Genomic DNA, 18,636 nt, shown 5'->3' on the forward strand with positions numbered 1-18,636 from the left:
ATATTAAAACAATTTTTATTAAGAAATAAATTATTACAACTTCATATTAAGAAATAAATTACACTCAAAATACTTACTTCAAATAAATATGATGCTATAAATATTTTTAATTTTAAACACAGTTAAAAGTATAATATTAAACAATTTTTATTTTACATACACAAATTTTTAATATTGATAAAAAAAATTTCATTTTCCATACACAATTTTTAACATACATAATATTTATCAATTTACTTAAACTCATAAACAAAGTTTCAACACACACGAATAGGCACATAACATATAAAACTAATTTATACAAAAATTAATTCAACAAAATACTGAGCAAATTTAAATGAGGCTAACAGTGCTTGGACTTTCAACAAAATGCTTGCTAACAGTGCTTGGTTGGGACTTTCAAACCTTGAAGATTGATAATTTAAATGGTGCTAAGTTTTGAAAACTTGTGAAGAAGGCACTGAAACTCGAAGCACTCAGATGGTGGTAAGTTTTATAAACACTGAGCAGGTTTTATAACACTGAGCAGGTGCAAATCGCCATTGGAATGGGCGATTTCCTTGTGTGCAAATCGCCAGACCAAATGGCAACTCTCCCCTAAGCCCAAAAAGTCAAAAAACCCAGTCCTGCATGTCCTGCAAAGTCCTGCAACCCTAGGCTCGTACCCTGTCTGAAATCGCCAGTCAAAGCTGCGATTTCAGCACAGGCTCGAAATCGCCAGCTTCACCGGCGGGACATTCCTCAACCTGAAATCGCCAGCAGTAGCAGCGGGTTGCCATCCACGTGTCCTGTGCTCACAAACTCGCCATTGAAGCTTGCGTTTTCCATGCAAAATCCATGCAGACCACGTACAAAACAGCACCATGGCGAAAATTCTTTCAAAACGGCCCCATTTGGGGAATAAGTTTGCAAAAGGAGACTAAATGGGGAAATTTGCCCAAATTTTGTTTACTTTTTCCAGTTGAGACTCAACTTTCATTGGGAGTTGATGAGAGTTACTAGAGGAAAGATGAGTCAAGAGGGCGAAACTTCGGGGAGCTTATAATCTAAGAAACATTGAGCTCCTCTCAAAAAGAAAAAAAAATGAAAAGGAAACATTGTGCTTATCAAATATCACACTTCATAACTAATTACTAATTAGCAACAATAATTCATCAGTATTCAATACTACTTTTATTTTATATAATTCATTTGTTAAAACTAACTAAGCTATGAAAAGGTTAAAGCTTATAAACTAACTCATTTAATTAAAAGTTTTTGATAAAACTAAATAATAAATAAGTTGTAAAATGTTAAATCACATAAAATGATAAGTTTAATATTTTTAATTTTAAAATTTTATTTATAATATTTTATCATTTTAAAAAATAGGACATAAATAAAAATTATATAAGGAACCAAATTAAGTTATGTAGTTTAAAAAAATAAAAATAATTCAAAAAATAATAGTTTATATGATTCAAAAGATTTTTAACTTTAAGAAACAATATAATCATAAAAATTGACGAATTAACTATTGTATATATACAAAAACTTAAAATTAGATAGAGAATTAGTTTAGATACCAAAAAAAAAAGTTTTTAAATTGAATAAAAGAATAAAATAAAATAGTAAAGATAAAATTAAAAGAAGAAAAACTAATAACTTATTAGTTAAATGAAAAATAAGTTACTAAAATAAACTCTTATACCAAGCAAACTTATAAGCCATTAGCTTATTTTGATGAAAATAAGCTTATAAACTAATCAAAAAGCTTATAAGCCCCTCGAGAGCCTTCCCAACTGTGCCAAAAACTCAATCCACAGATGTTGGTAGATAGGGATGGAAATGTTCCATCTTGAAAAATTACTGGTTTACCGTCGCTAATGCAATGTCATTAATTTATGCACCTTTATATTTTAAAAATATTTTCTAAATATTCTCCAATGACACACTTTAGCTGCATAGCTGTTTAGCTTCGTTCAACTTCAAGAATGTTCTCCCTTCAATATGCCACCATTGAAATGAATTTACGCCACATTTATTTCCAGGGATCAAAATAACCATGCCTTGTCCCATTAGATGGTTCAAGAAAAATATTTTGGATTGAGCTCTCAAAATCCAAATAATAGTTTGACATATTCAAAAAATATTAAAACTATCCAAACAATGGGTATGTATTAATCTGGAAGACCTATGTAAACCTAGAATCCAAGATCTAAATCCTTTGCTTCCAAAATCAATTTGGAAAGTTTGAACCCATAAAAGAGAAGGCATAATCAGTGCCAGAAAGAAAAAATGACAAAGAAAAGAAGTCCCAAGAAATCACATCAACCACACCAATAATTTTCAACAAGAATTTTCACTCAAGTGCACGGGGATGACGGAGCCTCCCATCTAATGCATATATGTGTCCACCATGGAAAAACTTCAATTCATCGGTATGATTCAGGGCGCTTTGGCTTGCTTTGAACAACAGCTTCAATCTTCTCCATCACAACAGGAGTCAGTAATGGAATGACATCGATTGCTTTCATGTTCTCTTGAATCTGAGCAAAACAAAACAGAAAAAATAACATAATATTACAATGGCAAGTTCATTCTTGCAAGTTATATCTCAAATTAAGAATGGCATCAATTACTTTCGTGTTCCATTGAACAAGTTGAATCTAAGAAACATGAAACAGAAAAAAAAAAAAAAATATAAAACTTTTAGTGGCAAAGTCCATTCTTACAGGCAACTTGTAATTGTGCAAATACAGGGATATGTAAGCTACTATTTCATTGCTCAATCATATGTACAGTATATTTTTCAATCCTCTTTACTACGAAAAAAATAATGTCAAAAGGTTACATATACAATAAAGTAAGCATATGGTTAGGAGGACTTCTGTTTCTTTCCCCTATAGCAATACATTGATTTTCTGTTAACTGCTTCTTTGCCCAATCAATGTAAATTATGCATCCTAGGAGACTGGTTGTGTAAGTTTCTCCACATGTAAAGGTTAAATTAACATTCTGTTGTGTGCATTTACATTTCAGATTCTTTGAAAGAAAAAGTCCCTTCTACAAACTATACTATACCTAAGAGTATAGAACTCCATATTACCACACTAAATGCACCATTTAGAAATTTTATCCTTCTATTCAGATTGAATTCAGTCCATAACTCTTGCCATCCTTATAATAAAAGTTCATATTTATAATATATTTCTCAATTCAACACAGTAGCATTTGAGAAGAGAAAATCCGAACAAGTAGTTCCTACATGTATTCTAATACAAGACGTGTATGATGGGATAACTACTAGTGTAAGAAACCCACGAGGCAAATCTGGTCTTGGATATATTTACCAGGGACATATGAATATGATAGGGACTTGGGTATTATGGGGTGTCTAAGTCCCACATCAAGTAGTATGGGATGCTCAGTGTGAGAGTGATAGAAGGCTATATGTATAGTTGGAATCTCATTGAAAACTATCTAATTGAAAGCCTAGATCACTTTTCTATAACTAGCTTGCCAAAATGGCCATTCAACGCCAGTAAACCGCTTCTGAAAGCTAACCTCAATATCCCAATAGATTAATTTAGCTTAAATTATGGAGAAATTTAAAAGGCTGGATATAAGCAATCATGGTGTTAGTAAGACATAGACAATCAATCAAAAGGACAACAATCAACAGAAATTTTAACATTATGTACACTCCATACTATCATATACATAAAAGGTCTCAACATTCAGCTTTAAAAGGCTAAAATAGTCAATTGTAAACTAAATAAGCTGATCTCCTTTTCCCCCATTCAATCCAAACCACGAGACAACCACATTACTTCTATGATTACTAAATGAAAATAGTGTTACCAAGTCCAAGCACAATAGAACAAATTGACCTCTGTGTAGCTAGAAACTAGAAAGACAGTGCAAGATAGATGCAAGTGATATGCAATCAAAACAAGGAGATTGCAAACCCAAGAGATGTTAGAGAAAAGAATTCAAAAGGAAACAAATTTTGTCAGCTATTCTCTCTTTTCAGAATTCAGAAAAAGAAGAAAAATGAAAGCCACAGAACAGACAATATTACAATAGTTTGCAAAATGGACACATAATTCAAATATTGAATCAGTATTTACCCTTAAGCAAATCAAACAGATACCATGATATTTTGCTTAAACCAGGACTGATTTTTGAAACTTGGTTCCCTAAATGATTAAAAAAAAATGCACTTGTTTCCAAGGAAGTAAAATAATCAGTTTTACAAGCGCGGTTGCAGTGAATTCCACTTAAACGATATGCAACAGTTTGCAGGGAAATACAGAGCACAATACAGTTTAAGCATCAACAACAAAAGCAAATCATAAACAGTAGTCCAGTACATTAGAATACAACTTAACGATAATTCTTTAAGGGCAATTGTTAAAAACATTAGCCTTAGTCTGATTCTAGCTTCCTTCACTAGTAATGTAGAAGTCTTCATGTCACTAGCAAAACAGAACAATGCAAACCTCCAAAGAAAGTACTAACAGAAAAAAAACGAAGAAAACTGATGTGGGCCACCAATTAGGATTACCAATATCTCTTTATTTAAATATTGAATTATTTCAATTTATTTTCTTTCTTTATATTTCCTTGTTTTGATAAGATCTACATATCAGAATCCTTGATTTCAAATCCTTAGTATTATTATTCTTTATTAAGATAACTGTTTAGTTATGATTATATTAATTACTGGCCTCTTCATTTTTTATTTTACCAATTAGGACAATTGTTAATTATGATCATATTAATTAAGGATATCTTTGTAAGCCTTTTTTAGAGGGCAGACCTAATAGGAACATCATCACCGAGAGCATTTTTAGAAAAAAAAAGTGTTAGTTTACGCAGGGGGGGGGAGTGGGGGGGGGGGGTATGTCAAAGATGATTCTGCTTCTCTCACTTTCACTATAGAATATCAGAAGAAGGAGTCTTCCGTGTCCAGGCATGTGAATTGATCCTACGCAAAGGTTCATAACCAAAAGCCTTTCCACACTAACACTACATGTAATCAAAAGAAGAATGGACACTTATCCTTTCATCTCAGAAATCAAGGTGAACAGAAGTAAAGAAAAACAATCCTGGATCATGGGCATTGATATCTGAACAAAATAATCTTCGCAAACAGCTTATTTTCTCACCACAATGCAATAGACATTTCAACAACAGATAAGCAATCACTCTTCTTCTTAACGGTAAATAAATCCAGTAGCGAAGACAACTAACCTGAGACTCCTTTGTAGCACCACAGATAACCGAGGAAACATTAGGATTAGCAGCACACCACGCAATCGCAAGCTGAGACAATGGCACACCAAGCTCATCCGCAATCGGCTTCAATCCATCAACCTTCCTAAGCACATCATCAACAAGCGACCTTGACGCCAGATTCTACAGAAAAAAACACCACATAAATAACCTAAACAAAAGCACTAGAATAATTAAAAAATAAATAAAAAAATCCTGTTCTAGTCCCTGAGATTGTAAGCATCAATCACTTTGGTCCTTAACTTCACAAAATCATTACTTGTCTCAAAAAGACTTGAGTAAATACTAAATAGCATTACATAAAATGAGGATTAAAATAAAGATTTCCTAAAGTGGAAAAGTACTTTGTAATTTTCCAAAGCGAATCTGCTATCCGGTGGTATAACTCCTTTCTTATATTTCCCAGTGAGCACTCCAGAGGCAAGAGGACTCCATGTAGTGAGGCCTGTGCCATAGTTGGTGTACAGAGGAAGAAACTCAGACTCAACCTGCAACATTATCAAGTCAAATAAAAAGTCCAATCAGGTGAAAACTCCAAAACCAAATTAAAAAAAAAAAAAGGCATGGAATACACAAAACATAAATGTAGTTCTTCAAGTGTGCTTTTGTTTTTATTATCCCATTAGAATAATAAAAGGCTCACACAGATTCTCAAGGTGAAACTTCAATTCTTAATTAGAAAACAGTACCAAAAGCTTCTTAACGAGCTGCATCTAAGATTTGTCCAATTCAAAGACCAAAACCGAATAAAAGAGACAGAAAGAAAGGGAACAAATAACAGAAATGCTAGCTAGCATCCATTATCAAATACACCGTTTTCAACACAATCATATCAAGAATCAACAAGTGCGTAAGAGAATGTGGTACTAACACTCCTCCAGCGAACAAATACCATGTGCCTACACAAAAACACATTACTAGGATTTCTCATAGCAATGATAAAATGTTAATAGCATTTATAGCTAAGCAAAAACCTTGTGCCTGGACAAGAGGTTATACTCAGGCTGTTCAACAATAGGACCAACAAGGTCCAATCTCTGTGCCACAGCCCAGGCCTCGGTGATCTGCTGAGCAGACCACTCGCTAGTGCCCCAGTAGAAGGCCCAGCCCCTATCAATAACATGATTCATGGCCCTCACGGTTTCCTCGATCGGAGTAGAGGTATCCGGCCGGTGGCAGTAGAGAACATCGACATATTCCATTTCGAGGCGTTTCAGTGAGGCCTTGGTCCCCTCAACGACGTGCTTGCGCGAGAGGCCCTTGTCGTTGGGGCCCTGCCCGCCCCAGAAGATCTTGGTGGAGACGACGATGTCGGAGCGCTTCCAGCCGAGCTCCCGGATGGCCTGGCCCATGATTTCCTCGGCGCGGCCGTTGGCGTAGACCTCGGCGTTGTCGAAGAAGTTGACGCCGTGGTCGCGGCAGCACTGTAGGAGGGCCTTCGCCTCCTTCACGTCCAGCTGGTTCCCGAAGCTCACCCACGCGCCGTAGGAGAGCTGGCTCACCTTCAGGCCAGATCGCCCCAGGTTCTTGTATTGCATCTTCTTTGAACTGGATTTGGATTTGGATTTGGATCCGATTAGAGGGGAAGAAGGAGGAGGAGGAGGAAGGCACTTCGGGAATCGTCGAATCTAGCAGTAGAGAGAGTGTGAGTGAGTTTGAGAACGGAAAGAAAGGGTGTGTGCGAGTGACAAAAAAGATGGATCGGTGATCGGTGATCCGTGGAATTTTTTCTACGTGTAAACTGATCGAGATGGGACTTGGGAAGAGCACGTGACATTCAATTAATTAGTACCACATATGTAGTGACATGGATCAAGATATTATGTAATGGCATAATTCTAAATTTCTTTTTGAGGTAATAAATACCATACGTCTAAGATATTATGTAATGACATAATTATAAGTATTTTTTTAATGTACTTTCTCACGTATTACAATAATGGTTGTATATTTTTTTAATGTAATATTAGTTAACTTTTTTACTTATATATATATATATATATATATATATATATATATATATATATATATATATATATATATATATGAGGTTTAATTATTTATCTGGTTTTTTAGCCCAAAGAATTGAGCACGATCATCCACTCTCAAAAGATGCTTCCAGACAATCGTTGGAGCAGGACAATCTCTAAGCACATGAAGAATGGACTCTTCTCATTCTGGCAATCACCGCAATAGGGCGAACCAATACCCCACGAAGCCACTCGCTTATGGGCAGTTAAAACGGGCATGATGATTGTGCCACAAAAACACTCTTATTCTTTGAGGAACTTTCGAATTCCAAATCATCTGCCACACATAATTGCAATTGAGCTGGTGAAAATTAATAAGTCTCTTGTAATCGCTGGAAATGGAAAACTTACCCAACCTATCACCCGGCCACATTCTTTTATATATTCTCCTGCTGCCTGGGAAGGTCGCACAATAGCTTTGATGCGCCGAACAAAGTCATTGGGCAGGAAGAAACCTAGCATATATAATTAGTTGCAAAGGAAAAGTTTGTAGAGGATTGATTTTGAATTCAATTTTTACTAGTTATCCTTTATCCACAAATATTCAATAATTATGTGGTGTGATGACTGATGAGTCATACACGTCCCTTGTAAAATAATTTATTTATATTTGTAATTTTTATTCAATATTAAAATTAAAAAACCCAAAACGAGACTTCTTGTATAATTATTTCATTAATGTGAGCCAGTGAGCCTGAGTCCAATTGTGGCTTAACTTAAAGGGAAGAGGCAAATTTTGAATAATATAAGGTCCAGTTTTATGTGCTATGTGCTTCTTTGCCATCCAGAGGACCCATGCACCATGCACCAATCAACATTTCAACTCTATTTCTTTCTCCTCGTAAAAAAAATAAAAACTCTTTTTCTTTCTCATTTGTTCAACTTGTTGTCTTTCATTCATGTCCTTTGTTCTTAGTTAACTTTTCTCGAATCACGATTTGGAGTAATGACTATAATAAATGATTTTGCCTCATTTCTTAAAGGATTTTAAAAGTGTATTCAAATAACAGCAGAAATTTATCATAAAGCTATTTTTGTTTAGTAAAGTATCATAAAGTTAATTTATCAAATGATGAAATCTATTTTTTTTCGATTGTTAATAAATATAATTGTTCTTGCTTTTCAGGAAAATATAATTTCTTTAAATTAAAATGAAAGCATAATATGTTTTGAGACTTAATTTTTTTATAAAGTTCTGAAACTTAATTTGAGAACTTGTTTGACCAAATAATTAAGTTAAGGAGAAATCTAAGATATCTGGTTTTCTTAGATACTGTTTTTGTTATTTTTTTATAATTAGAATTGAAGTTTATTTTGATAGTTCGCATAATCTTTTAACGTAAATATTTATTATGTAAATTATCCAATAGCATGTTTTTTCTTTTGTAAGCCAAAAAAGAATATATTTATATATAAGAATACATGACTGCAGTTATGTCATAATGCATGGCCATAACTAGAACACCAGACGTTAACATGAGAAATACAACATATCCCAGCAAGCAAAATACTAATAAGTGCAGGCCCCACTAGTCCGGTATCCCGAAACATAAATCACTACAAATATGCTAAACTACTATAGAGACCAACAAACTATGAAGCACCGACGCCAACCCAGATATCGGACATGGCACACGGATATGGACACGTAAATACCTGTAATGTTCAAAATGTAGGACACAGACACGGCTATATATATAAAATTAAATAAAATAAAATTACATAAAATTAAATATGAGCGATATGCATAAAAGATCTAAATTGAAAATCAAGATTTATATATTCATCATCATCATCATCTAAAAAGAACTTTTCCTATGATAATGAGTCACAAAAAAATACTAAGAGACCTCATTATACAATTTGTACGCTTTGTTTCTTTACAAAAAAAAATTATAAAGTAAGATGATGAATTAACAACTTCAAGTATACAAGAATTCCACAAACTAGCAATCATCATTGAAAAAAACACCCTCTAACTCTGGTTCATCTAAAGACAAACTAGCAATTTCAAGAATACCACAATCATCAAGTGATCCAAAATCATCTCCGGCTACATCCCACATTTTAGTTTCCTCTTGATGATATTGTGGAGTATTCCTTGAGAGAAGTCGTAGGTTGCTATGAACAAATACTAAATCTTCAGCTCTATGTGATTCCATCTTGCTTCTCTTTAAAGAATGGATAAATGAATATGTACTCCAATTCCTTTCACAACATGAAGATGAACAAGGTTGCACAAGTAGCTTAAGGGCAACCTTTTGAAGTATTGGAGCATCAATGCCATGAACTAGCCACCAAGCTTTCAGATCCATTTGACCTCTATCATTTAAAGAATCAAGATCATCAAAACCTTTTCTTCCATCTGAGAAGTTGGCAAACTCAATATTCACTTTCCTCCTTACATCCACATCAAGAAAGAACCTCTTGAAGCATTTTAATCTTTCACGAGTGAGTTCCATGTCTTGATGTGGAGGAACTCGATTAGAATCTTCACTTAGCCATTCATGATTATAATATCTACAATTAAAAAGAAACATATACATGATTAAAATTTATGTAATTCTAAAAAAAATTGTCGCAACGTGCCCTTTTGCGGGCGAGCGAGGCGAGGCTCACGGGTGCGTTTTCCAAAGGAGGAAAGATGCGCGGAGTCGCCACCAACGTTTATTTGTGGGAAACGACGGAAAAACCGAAGGAAACCGGTCAAAATGAAAATTCTAAGTTCGGGAGTTGTATTTACGTTTGAGGAAGGTATTAACACCTCTCACGTTTGTCTCAAAGGACAACAGCCTATTTTTTAGAATTGTGGAAATTGTATTACCTTAACTTTTATTTCTTTTTATTTTTTGAGGTCGACAAAAGCGAGGCTTTTGCTCCTATGTACCCTCCATCGAAGAGGAAATCAGACCTACATAGTTCTTTCTTAAGAGTGAATCAAGTGATTCTTTTTACTTGAAAGGTAATCATTTTAAGGCGTTGGACCTTAAAAATGATCCATTTACTTGATAAGGAAAACTAAAATGATGAACTTTCAAACCATTTTTAGTGACTTTTTTGTGGACGAGCTTGACTAGGCGAGTTGATTTTAGCCTTAGTTTCACTTTAGTTATTAGTCAATTCGATTAAGAATGAGAAATCTCAAAGAGAAAACGTCCGATTGATTTTTCGCTTTATTTTACTAAAAGGTATTTTTTTATTATTATATTATTATTTTACGTCTTTTTTTGATTTCCAACGTGGTTACGGCACGACCGAACGGTCGAAATTCATTTTAACAGAAATTAATGGATATTACAAATCAAATGATCGGTGAAAATTTATTTTATTTTTTGATTAGGCGATAAATGACTTAAATAAATGACTGAAGCACGTCAAAAGGGGGTACAGAAAGTAAATGAAAACGAGAATAAAAATACATGAAACAAAATGTGGACCACCACGGGTACATAGAATGAATTGAAAAGCTCGGTTTGGGGTACTTACCAGTTGAAGACTGAAGAAAACGAAGAACGAACGATGAATGTCGAAGAACGGTTGAAAATCTTCGCGTAATTACTCACGGAAACGTTACGGAAGCGCCTCGGCTTGGATTTTCTTCACGGAAACAATTTTCCTCAGCAATTTTGAGAGAATCAGAAGTGCCAAGAAGGCTGAACCCTTTCCCCCTTCATTCCTCCCCCTATTTATAGCAAAATAGGGGAGGAGCTTGCCACCCAGCTCGCCCAGGCGAGTAAGGTTGCTTCCTCCAGAAACAATCGCCTTCTGGAGGAAGAAACTGGAGGTCTGATTGCTATTTGTACCCCCTTTTTACTAAATGCACCCCCTTTTACCTTTTTTGGTAATTCTTTTTTCGTAACGTTACGAAATTTTACGAATTTCGTAACGATACTTATTTTCCTTCCGCAAGGTTACGAATCCTTACGGATTATGTACTTACTCTTTTTTAGCTTTCGAAGAAGTTATGGAAACTCACGGATTGCGCAAAAACACCCCCTTTCGATCTCCGTCACATTACGGAATTTCACGGGTCGCGTAAGCCTGCTTCCTTTTGATTTTCGGCACGTCTCGAGACTTCACATATTATGCAACAAAGGGTGCCAAGTATCTTGAAGCGGCCAATCAAAGGTTGCATATCATCAAGTAATAATCCCCGGACGAAATTAGGGTATGACAGTTGCCCCTCTTTACTTACCTTTTATCGGAGATAAGAGGAAAACAAAGATAAGACACTGATTTCGTCCGTCTTGCCCTTCCCGTGATTAGTCTATGACAACTCTCGTCTCTACTCCTTCTTTTTTTTTTTTTTTTTTTCTGTACAACACAAAACAAAATACAAACATAATATACACATATACACATGTTTGGCGAAGGAACCGATCGGCAAAATAACAAAAAACCATATTTCCCAGTCACCGGAGGTTCCGCGCTTGATAACGGAGGACAGATGAACAGCGCTAGGCAATCAATTCATGGGTCTCCGAAAGACTGAGAATGGAGAATTGGCGAATAGCGCTAGGCAATGAATTCGCGGGGCTCCAGACTCGTTGGTGGAGGACACATGAACAACGCTAGGCAATGAATTCATGGGTCTCCGAATAAGATTGAGAATGGAGAATTGGCGAATAGTGCTAGGCAATGAATTCGCGGGGCTCCAGACTCGATGGTGGAGGACACATGAACAACGCTAGGCAATGAATTCATGGGTCTCCGAATAAGATTGAGAATGGAGAATTGGCGAACAGCGCTAGGCAATGAATTTGCGGGGCTCCAGACTCGATAGTGGATGACACATGAACAGCGCTAGACAATGAATTCATGGGTCTCTGAATAAGATTGAGAATGGAGAATTGGCGAACAGTGCTAGGCAATGAATTCGCGGGGCTCCAGACTCGATGGTGGAGGACACATGAACAGCGCTAGGCAATGAATTCATGGGTCTCCGAAAAAAGTGGAGAATGGAGAATTGGCGAACAACGCTAGGCAATAAATTCGCGGGGCTCCAGACTCGTTGGTGGAGGATGCATGAACAGCGCTAGGCAATAAATTCATGGGGCTCCGAAAAAAGTGGAGAATGGAGAATTGGCGAACAGCGCTAGGCAATAAATTCATGGGGTTCCGAAAAAAGTGGAGAATGGAGAATTGGCGAACAGCGCTAGGCAATAAATTCGCGGGGCTCCAAACTCGTTGGTGGAGGATGCATGAACAGCGCTAGGCAATAAATTCATGGGGCTCCGAAAAAATTGGAGAATGGAGAATTGGCGAACAATGCTAGGCAATAAATTCGCGGGGCTCCAGACTCGTTGGTGGAGGATGCATGAACAGCGCTAGGCAATGAATTCATGGGGCTCTTAATAAAAGTGGAGAATGGAGAATTGGCGAATAGCGCTAGGCAATAAATTCGCGGGGCTCCAGACTCGTTGGTGGAGGATGTATGAACAGGGCTAGGCAATAAATTCATGGGGCTCCGAAAAAGTGGAGAATGGAGAATTGGCGAACAACGCTAGGCAATAAATTTGCGGGGCTCCAGACTCGTTGGTGGAGGATGCATGAACAACGCTAGGCAATAAATTCATGGGGCTCCGAAAAAAGTGGAGAATGGAGAATTGGCGAACAACGCTAGGCAATAAATCCGCGGGGCTCCAGACTCGTTGGTGGAGGATGCATGAACAGCGCTAGGCAATAAATTCATGGGGCTCCGAAAAACTGGAGAATGAAGAATTGGCGAACAGCGCTAGGCAATAAATTCGCGGGGCTCCAGACTCGTCGATGGAGGATGCATGAACAACGCTAGGCAATAAATTCATGGGGTTCCGAAAAAAGTGGAGAATGGAGAATTGGCGAACACCGCTAGGCAATGAATTCGCGGGGCTCCAGACTCGATGGTGGAGGACACATGAACGAAAACGCAATTCATGGGGCTCCGAATAAAATGTTGGTAGTACCGAATGGTCCACCGGGTTTTTTCCACCTAAAAAAGGCAAACATGCTTTTTGCAAAGAAAAAGAAATCATTCGCGAGAGCACCATATCTTAGAGAAACAATATACTTGTGCCAAGGGTAATCTTCCTTGTGACCGAAAATGAAAGGGCAGGATGTCAACATTTAGCTTTTAAATGAACATGTGGGGGAAACATCGGGCTTAGCTGAAAATAAATCACTCATAGTGTATAAAACTCACACAGGCAAGTGTTTCACCCTATTCCCAAACCATAACTGCACCATGACTTTATTTTGCACACAATTTCCTATTGAATCAAAGATCAAACGTACGATCACAGACCAATAGGATTTTCTCGAGGGTAGTGTTTTTTGGAGAAGAAGCTGGGTGTTTCGGTCTTTTCCTCTTTGTTCATGTGGGGTGGGATATCGCCAGTCGAGAATGACTTTGAATGGCAATTCGAAAGGAAGAGACACCAAAAATGGGTATTCCTTTGCCGACAGTCACTTATTTTGCCGAAAATTTATCTGGTCTGAAGATTTTCCATTCCCTTTCTTTCATTGATCGAGAATTACTCTGTTTTCCTCCGATCTTTTCCATTTTCACTTCCTTTCGATCTTCGATCGGGAATCCTTCTTTTCTTTCTTTTTTATTGTTCTTTTTCTTTCTTTTCTTTTCATTTTTTCCTTTTCTTCCCACTTCCTCCTTTCCTTTCTTTGGGAAATCGAGTTTTAGCATTCTATTTGCTCTCCCTTGAGGAGATTCCGTTGTCCTTTGCTTCGGGGGAAAGAATGAGGATTCTTTTGATAGGCCAAGGTTCAAAAAGTCTAAGGTTGTGTTTCAATGGGGTCTTTTATCGTGGGAACCCAATCTTGATATCTGGGGCAAAACAAATTTGGGTGTCAAGGTGTCGGTCTCGGGCCGAACTCCCATATCACTCCATAAGGCACGCGTGACAATGATGATTTGAAAACAACGTGCAAAATTAGTCATGGCTACAGCCAGGTGGGCACTCAAGCATCCCGTTTATGGCATTGTGATACTACGACTGGGAATTTACACAAACAGATCCAACGTTTCCAAGTTATGTTCTTTCATCAGTTCAATGAATTCATCCATTCTTATCTCGGTTATTCCGGAAAATAAACTCTTAGCTCCAGTCCCTTGTTTCCAGAAGATATGTTTGCTCTTTACGAATGATTTTGGCTTCCTAACTATAACATGTCGACCTTTGAGGTCTTCCTTTCTTTTTCCTTTTTGTTTCATTTTTTATATATTCACAAAATTATACGCCTATGGTCCTCTATGAAGAAATTTTTCTTTGTATATCTACACTCTTATACATGACAAACTCTTCCTGTATATGCATTGGAACTCTCTCTCTTTACGTCACACGGTCAAACCCTATTTACATTCAAAGATCTTTTTCGTTTTTCTCCAACGCACACTTATGGTTCATACAAAAGTTTCTTTATATACACTCGTTGTTCACACACACAAGAATCTCTCTACACGTATTTTTTATAAAAACCCTTCTATGCACATTTTCCTTTTTCTTTATATACGTAGACATTTTATTCACAACACTTCTTTCTTTTTTATCATGATTTTGGTTCATTTTATTTTTAGGACGACGTTCTTAAATGAAAAATTCTACGCGATTCCAGAATTTCAACAGACACTATTGACAACAACGAAACAAGTACTAACGTAACGACTCAAACGATATGTATGTACAAAACAAAAGTCAATCAAAACGAAACAAACATTAGTCCCTTAGTTAAACAAAAATAAAATGATACGTAATAGATAAAAGAGGAAACATAAAAGAGAATATGGATCTGGGGATCCCACGGTCATGTGGCTCCGCATGCCACCGGACTCTTGGGTCACGGTAACAAAAAGTGAGGTGGTCGACAAAAGCAGGGCTTTTGCTCCTACGTATCCTCAATTTGTGATGAGGAACTCAGACCTGCGTAGTTCTTGATAACTGTGAGACTAAAAATAGTCTCGGTGTTTTCTTCACCAAAATGCGAACATACTTTAGTAAAGAGACAAAACTTCCAACTGATCAGAGCAACATATGCTTTTTGGATGAAAAACAATGTGTCTATCGGGGAAGGAGAGTATGCTGATGAAATTTTCTCATAACCGTAAATGAGATTTTGGATGTTAGCATTTCATTTCTAAACGACCATTTAGAGGAAACACTGGGTCCAACAAAGATAGGAGAAAATCACTCAAAGTGTATCAATCTCACACAGGTAAGTGTTTTATCCCAATTCCGAACCATAGATATGTCATGACTTGATTTTGCAAATCATTTCCTATCAAATCAAAGATTACATGCGTGATCATGGATCAATAGGACTTATTTTGGGAATGGTTTTTAGGTGGAGAATTTGGCTTTGAGTGTTTTTGCCTTTTCCTTTTCTGTTTTTGTTTAGTGCGTGACGAGAAAGTCGCTAGCGCACAGGATTTTGTTGGCAATCAAAGGGAGAGGACCACTTTAGGTCGTGGTTTCCTTTTTCTTGTTTACTTGGTGACAATTCTGTACTGTTTAGATATTGTCTGGTCTAAAGACCTTTCTGGATGTTTCTTCTGTTTTCTTCCGATCCTTGATCGGGAATTTTCTTTCCTTTTTTTGCTTTCTCCCACTCTTTGATTGGAAATTTTTCTTTTTTCTCCTTTTTTTTGTTTTCCGAGGGCAAGGATTGACATTCTCACCCTGGGTCAAGGTTTATGATAAGTTGGGATTTTGGCTCAAGGCTTGTAGAATGGCTGGTCATGATATATGTCAGGGTTTAGCCAGCGGTTCGAGGATAAAGGGGATGTCCTACATTATTCCCATGATACACATGCAACAATGATGATTAGGAAATTTTATGCAAAACTGGTCATGCATGCACCCATGTGGACACTCAAGCATCAAGTTTTTATGGTCATGCGACACTAGGGCTCAGGATTCATTTTCCCTATTTTAAGTCAACCCAGTATTTCCAAAATATGTTCTTCTATCAATTTGTGCATTCATCCGAGTCCATTTTGGGCGTTCGGGAAAATTTTCACAGCACTCACCCTTCAGGTGTATACACATTTTTTCAAAAACTGGTTATGATCAGTGAATTTTTCAAAGAAAAGCTGGAAGTTATCTCTTTTCACAAGCATGTTGTTTTTTTTAGCTAGACAACCTTTATTATTTTTTATTTTCTATTATTTTTTTTTTCTTCTTATTCTTTTCTTGTTTGCTCTCTTTTTTTCATGAGGTATTTTGCTACCTAAACATACATATATTTTTGTGAGGTATTTTGCTATATACATGCATATCCAAGGTATCTTGCTACCTAAACATACATATATACATTTTGTGAAGTATTTTTGCTACATACATGCATATTCAAGGTATCTTTCTACTTAAACATACATATATATTTTGTGAAGTATTTTTTGCTACCTACATGCATATCCAAGGTATCTTTCTACCTAAACATACATACATATATATATATATATATATATATATATATATATATATATATATATATATATATATATATATATATATATATATATATATATTTTGTGAGGTATGACTACCTTCCGAGCTTGTGCTTGTTTTATTTAAATTCCTAGGATCATGAGCAACTAGGTGTGTCCTGCTATGACTTGAGAAACAAAAGTGATCAAATAACAAGCAGAGATTTAAAGGGTACTAGGTTGCCTCCCAGTAGCGCTTCTTTAATGTCTTGAGCTGGACGCGTGATGGCTTGTCGGTCATTGACCTAGTACTTTGCTTACCTTTGGCTTTGGACTTGGTCGCCTATTGGTCGACCATGGGTCGTAAGCAACGCTCTAACCTTTTTGTGGATGAGCTGAGGTGAACTCTAGAGGTGATGACAGTGCATCTGTTGCCCGCTGTCGGCCATCCTCAGGCTGCTGTGGTGTTTCGCCCTGCGCCTGCCTGGGGACGCAGTACTTCTTGATGAAAGCTCGATTAGTAGGGGGCCTGATGACCTTGCTGGGGGCGACAGGCACTCCGTAGAACTGACCGAGGCCCGTAATTAGAGCTTGGCAACTCCAAGACACTGTTGGACTTCTTCGGGTCCACTGGGTGTCTTGCGGGTGCGATCCTTGCAAACAATAGATGACATCAGAAATCAATTGAGCCATGTGCATACTTACCTATGTCATGATGGCATGACCTTGCTGGGCACCCGGTAGGACTGACAGAGGCCCGTAACCAGAGCTGGAAACCCCAGGGCCCTGTTGGACTTCTTCGGGTCCACTGGGTGTCTTGTGGGCACGATCCCTGCAAACAATAGATGACATCAGAAATCAATTGAGCCATGTGCATACTTACCTATGTCATGACGGCACAGACCAACTGCTACATCTGCAGGGGGAGATTGGCATTGTGGTCGCTGGGCATAATGTTGCTCAATAGCAACGTCATCCATGTAAGGGTGGTCATGTTGGTGCGCATGGTCCGCACTCGTCTTTTTGCAGCGTCACGGGGGAAATCTTGCCCCGGTATGCATAGTAGATGCGTGATAGCCTCCCTTTCTGGATGTGCTCGCACAGTTGGTCGCCCTCTAATATCAAGAGGTGGCCCAGGAACTGATAAAAGGAAACTACTGGCCCCTTAACCGGGAGCGCAAGTTTCGATTAAGCATCTAAGGGCAAAGGACCTTATATTCTTCTAAGGTGTGGATATGGAGCACACTGAAAATGAGGACGCGTAGCCCTCTAAAGGCGAGGACGTGCAGCCCTCTGCAGGCGAGGACGTGCAGTCCTCTGATGGCGAGGACATATGGTCCTCTAAAGGTGATAGGTACTAGTACCCAAGGGTCCACCTTTATGAGAAAACAAGAGATCGGCCCATCGAGAGGGCCGGTCATCCAACAAGATTGGACACGAGATGTAGGAAATCTATGCAGTTAACATGATTTTTAGGGATGCAGACGCATGCAACCTTTGTTGTGAAATTTGGTAACGCTGACCTCATATGAAACAATGCAATGCAATGGAAAGTTGTACAATGTTCATGACATTCTTTCCCTATTTTGTGATTTTGATTTTGATTTAATCTTTTTGGAAAACACAGATTGACTGTCCTTTTGAAAAAGGTGATAATTCATGCAACCTTATCCTATCTTTTGCAAATCTCTCCGGGAACTCCCTCAGAGTGTATGTTCTATTTGATTTAGTCACTTGACCATTTTGGAGTGACGGGAATGGAGCCGTTTGACATTTAATCAATCTATTGAAATTCCAGGGCTTGTCTCCCTTTTTTTTCTTGTTTAAAAACATCGACGGGTGAGAACTTTTGATCTGCCCCTATGTTCACTTGAGGCTCATGCACGATGCCACTCATTGCCCTAGTGT

At 37.5% G+C, this 18,636-nt stretch overlaps 1 protein-coding gene across 1 annotated transcript; it reads right to left on the bottom strand.

The window, feature by feature from the left end:
- Positions 1 to 2,138: 2,138 nt before the first annotated feature.
- LOC100807722 (probable voltage-gated potassium channel subunit beta) lies at positions 2,139 to 7,109 on the bottom strand. The gene is made up of 4 exons (XM_003555665.5): positions 6,255 to 7,109; positions 5,625 to 5,768; positions 5,239 to 5,403; positions 2,139 to 2,528 (listed from the first exon to the last, which is right to left on the bottom strand). Exons 1-4 carry the CDS (start codon positions 6,816 to 6,818, stop codon positions 2,415 to 2,417), a joined length of 987 nt encoding a protein of 328 aa, XP_003555713.1. The 5' UTR covers positions 6,819 to 7,109; the 3' UTR covers positions 2,139 to 2,414.
- Positions 7,110 to 18,636: the final 11,527 nt, after the last annotated feature.

This window comes from Glycine max, chromosome 20 (genome assembly GCF_000004515.6).
Source record: "Glycine max cultivar Williams 82 chromosome 20, Glycine_max_v4.0, whole genome shotgun sequence".
NCBI classification, from domain to species: domain Eukaryota; kingdom Viridiplantae; phylum Streptophyta; class Magnoliopsida; order Fabales; family Fabaceae; genus Glycine; species Glycine max.

Excerpts from the sequence above, each read along its gene's own strand:
- LOC100807722 (XM_003555665.5), bottom strand. The coding sequence starts at position 6,818 with ATGCAATACAAGAACCTGGGGCGATCTGGCCTGAAGGTGAGCCAGCTC. Across the intron at positions 5,404-5,624 it reads TCGCTTTGGAAAATTACAAA|AATCTGGCGTCAAGGTCGCT; the intron begins GTACTTTTCCAC and ends TTTTTTCTGTAG. Across the intron at positions 2,529-5,238 it reads GTGCTACAAAGGAGTCTCAG|ATTCAAGAGAACATGAAAGC; the intron begins GTTAGTTGTCTT and ends TGTTTTGCTCAG.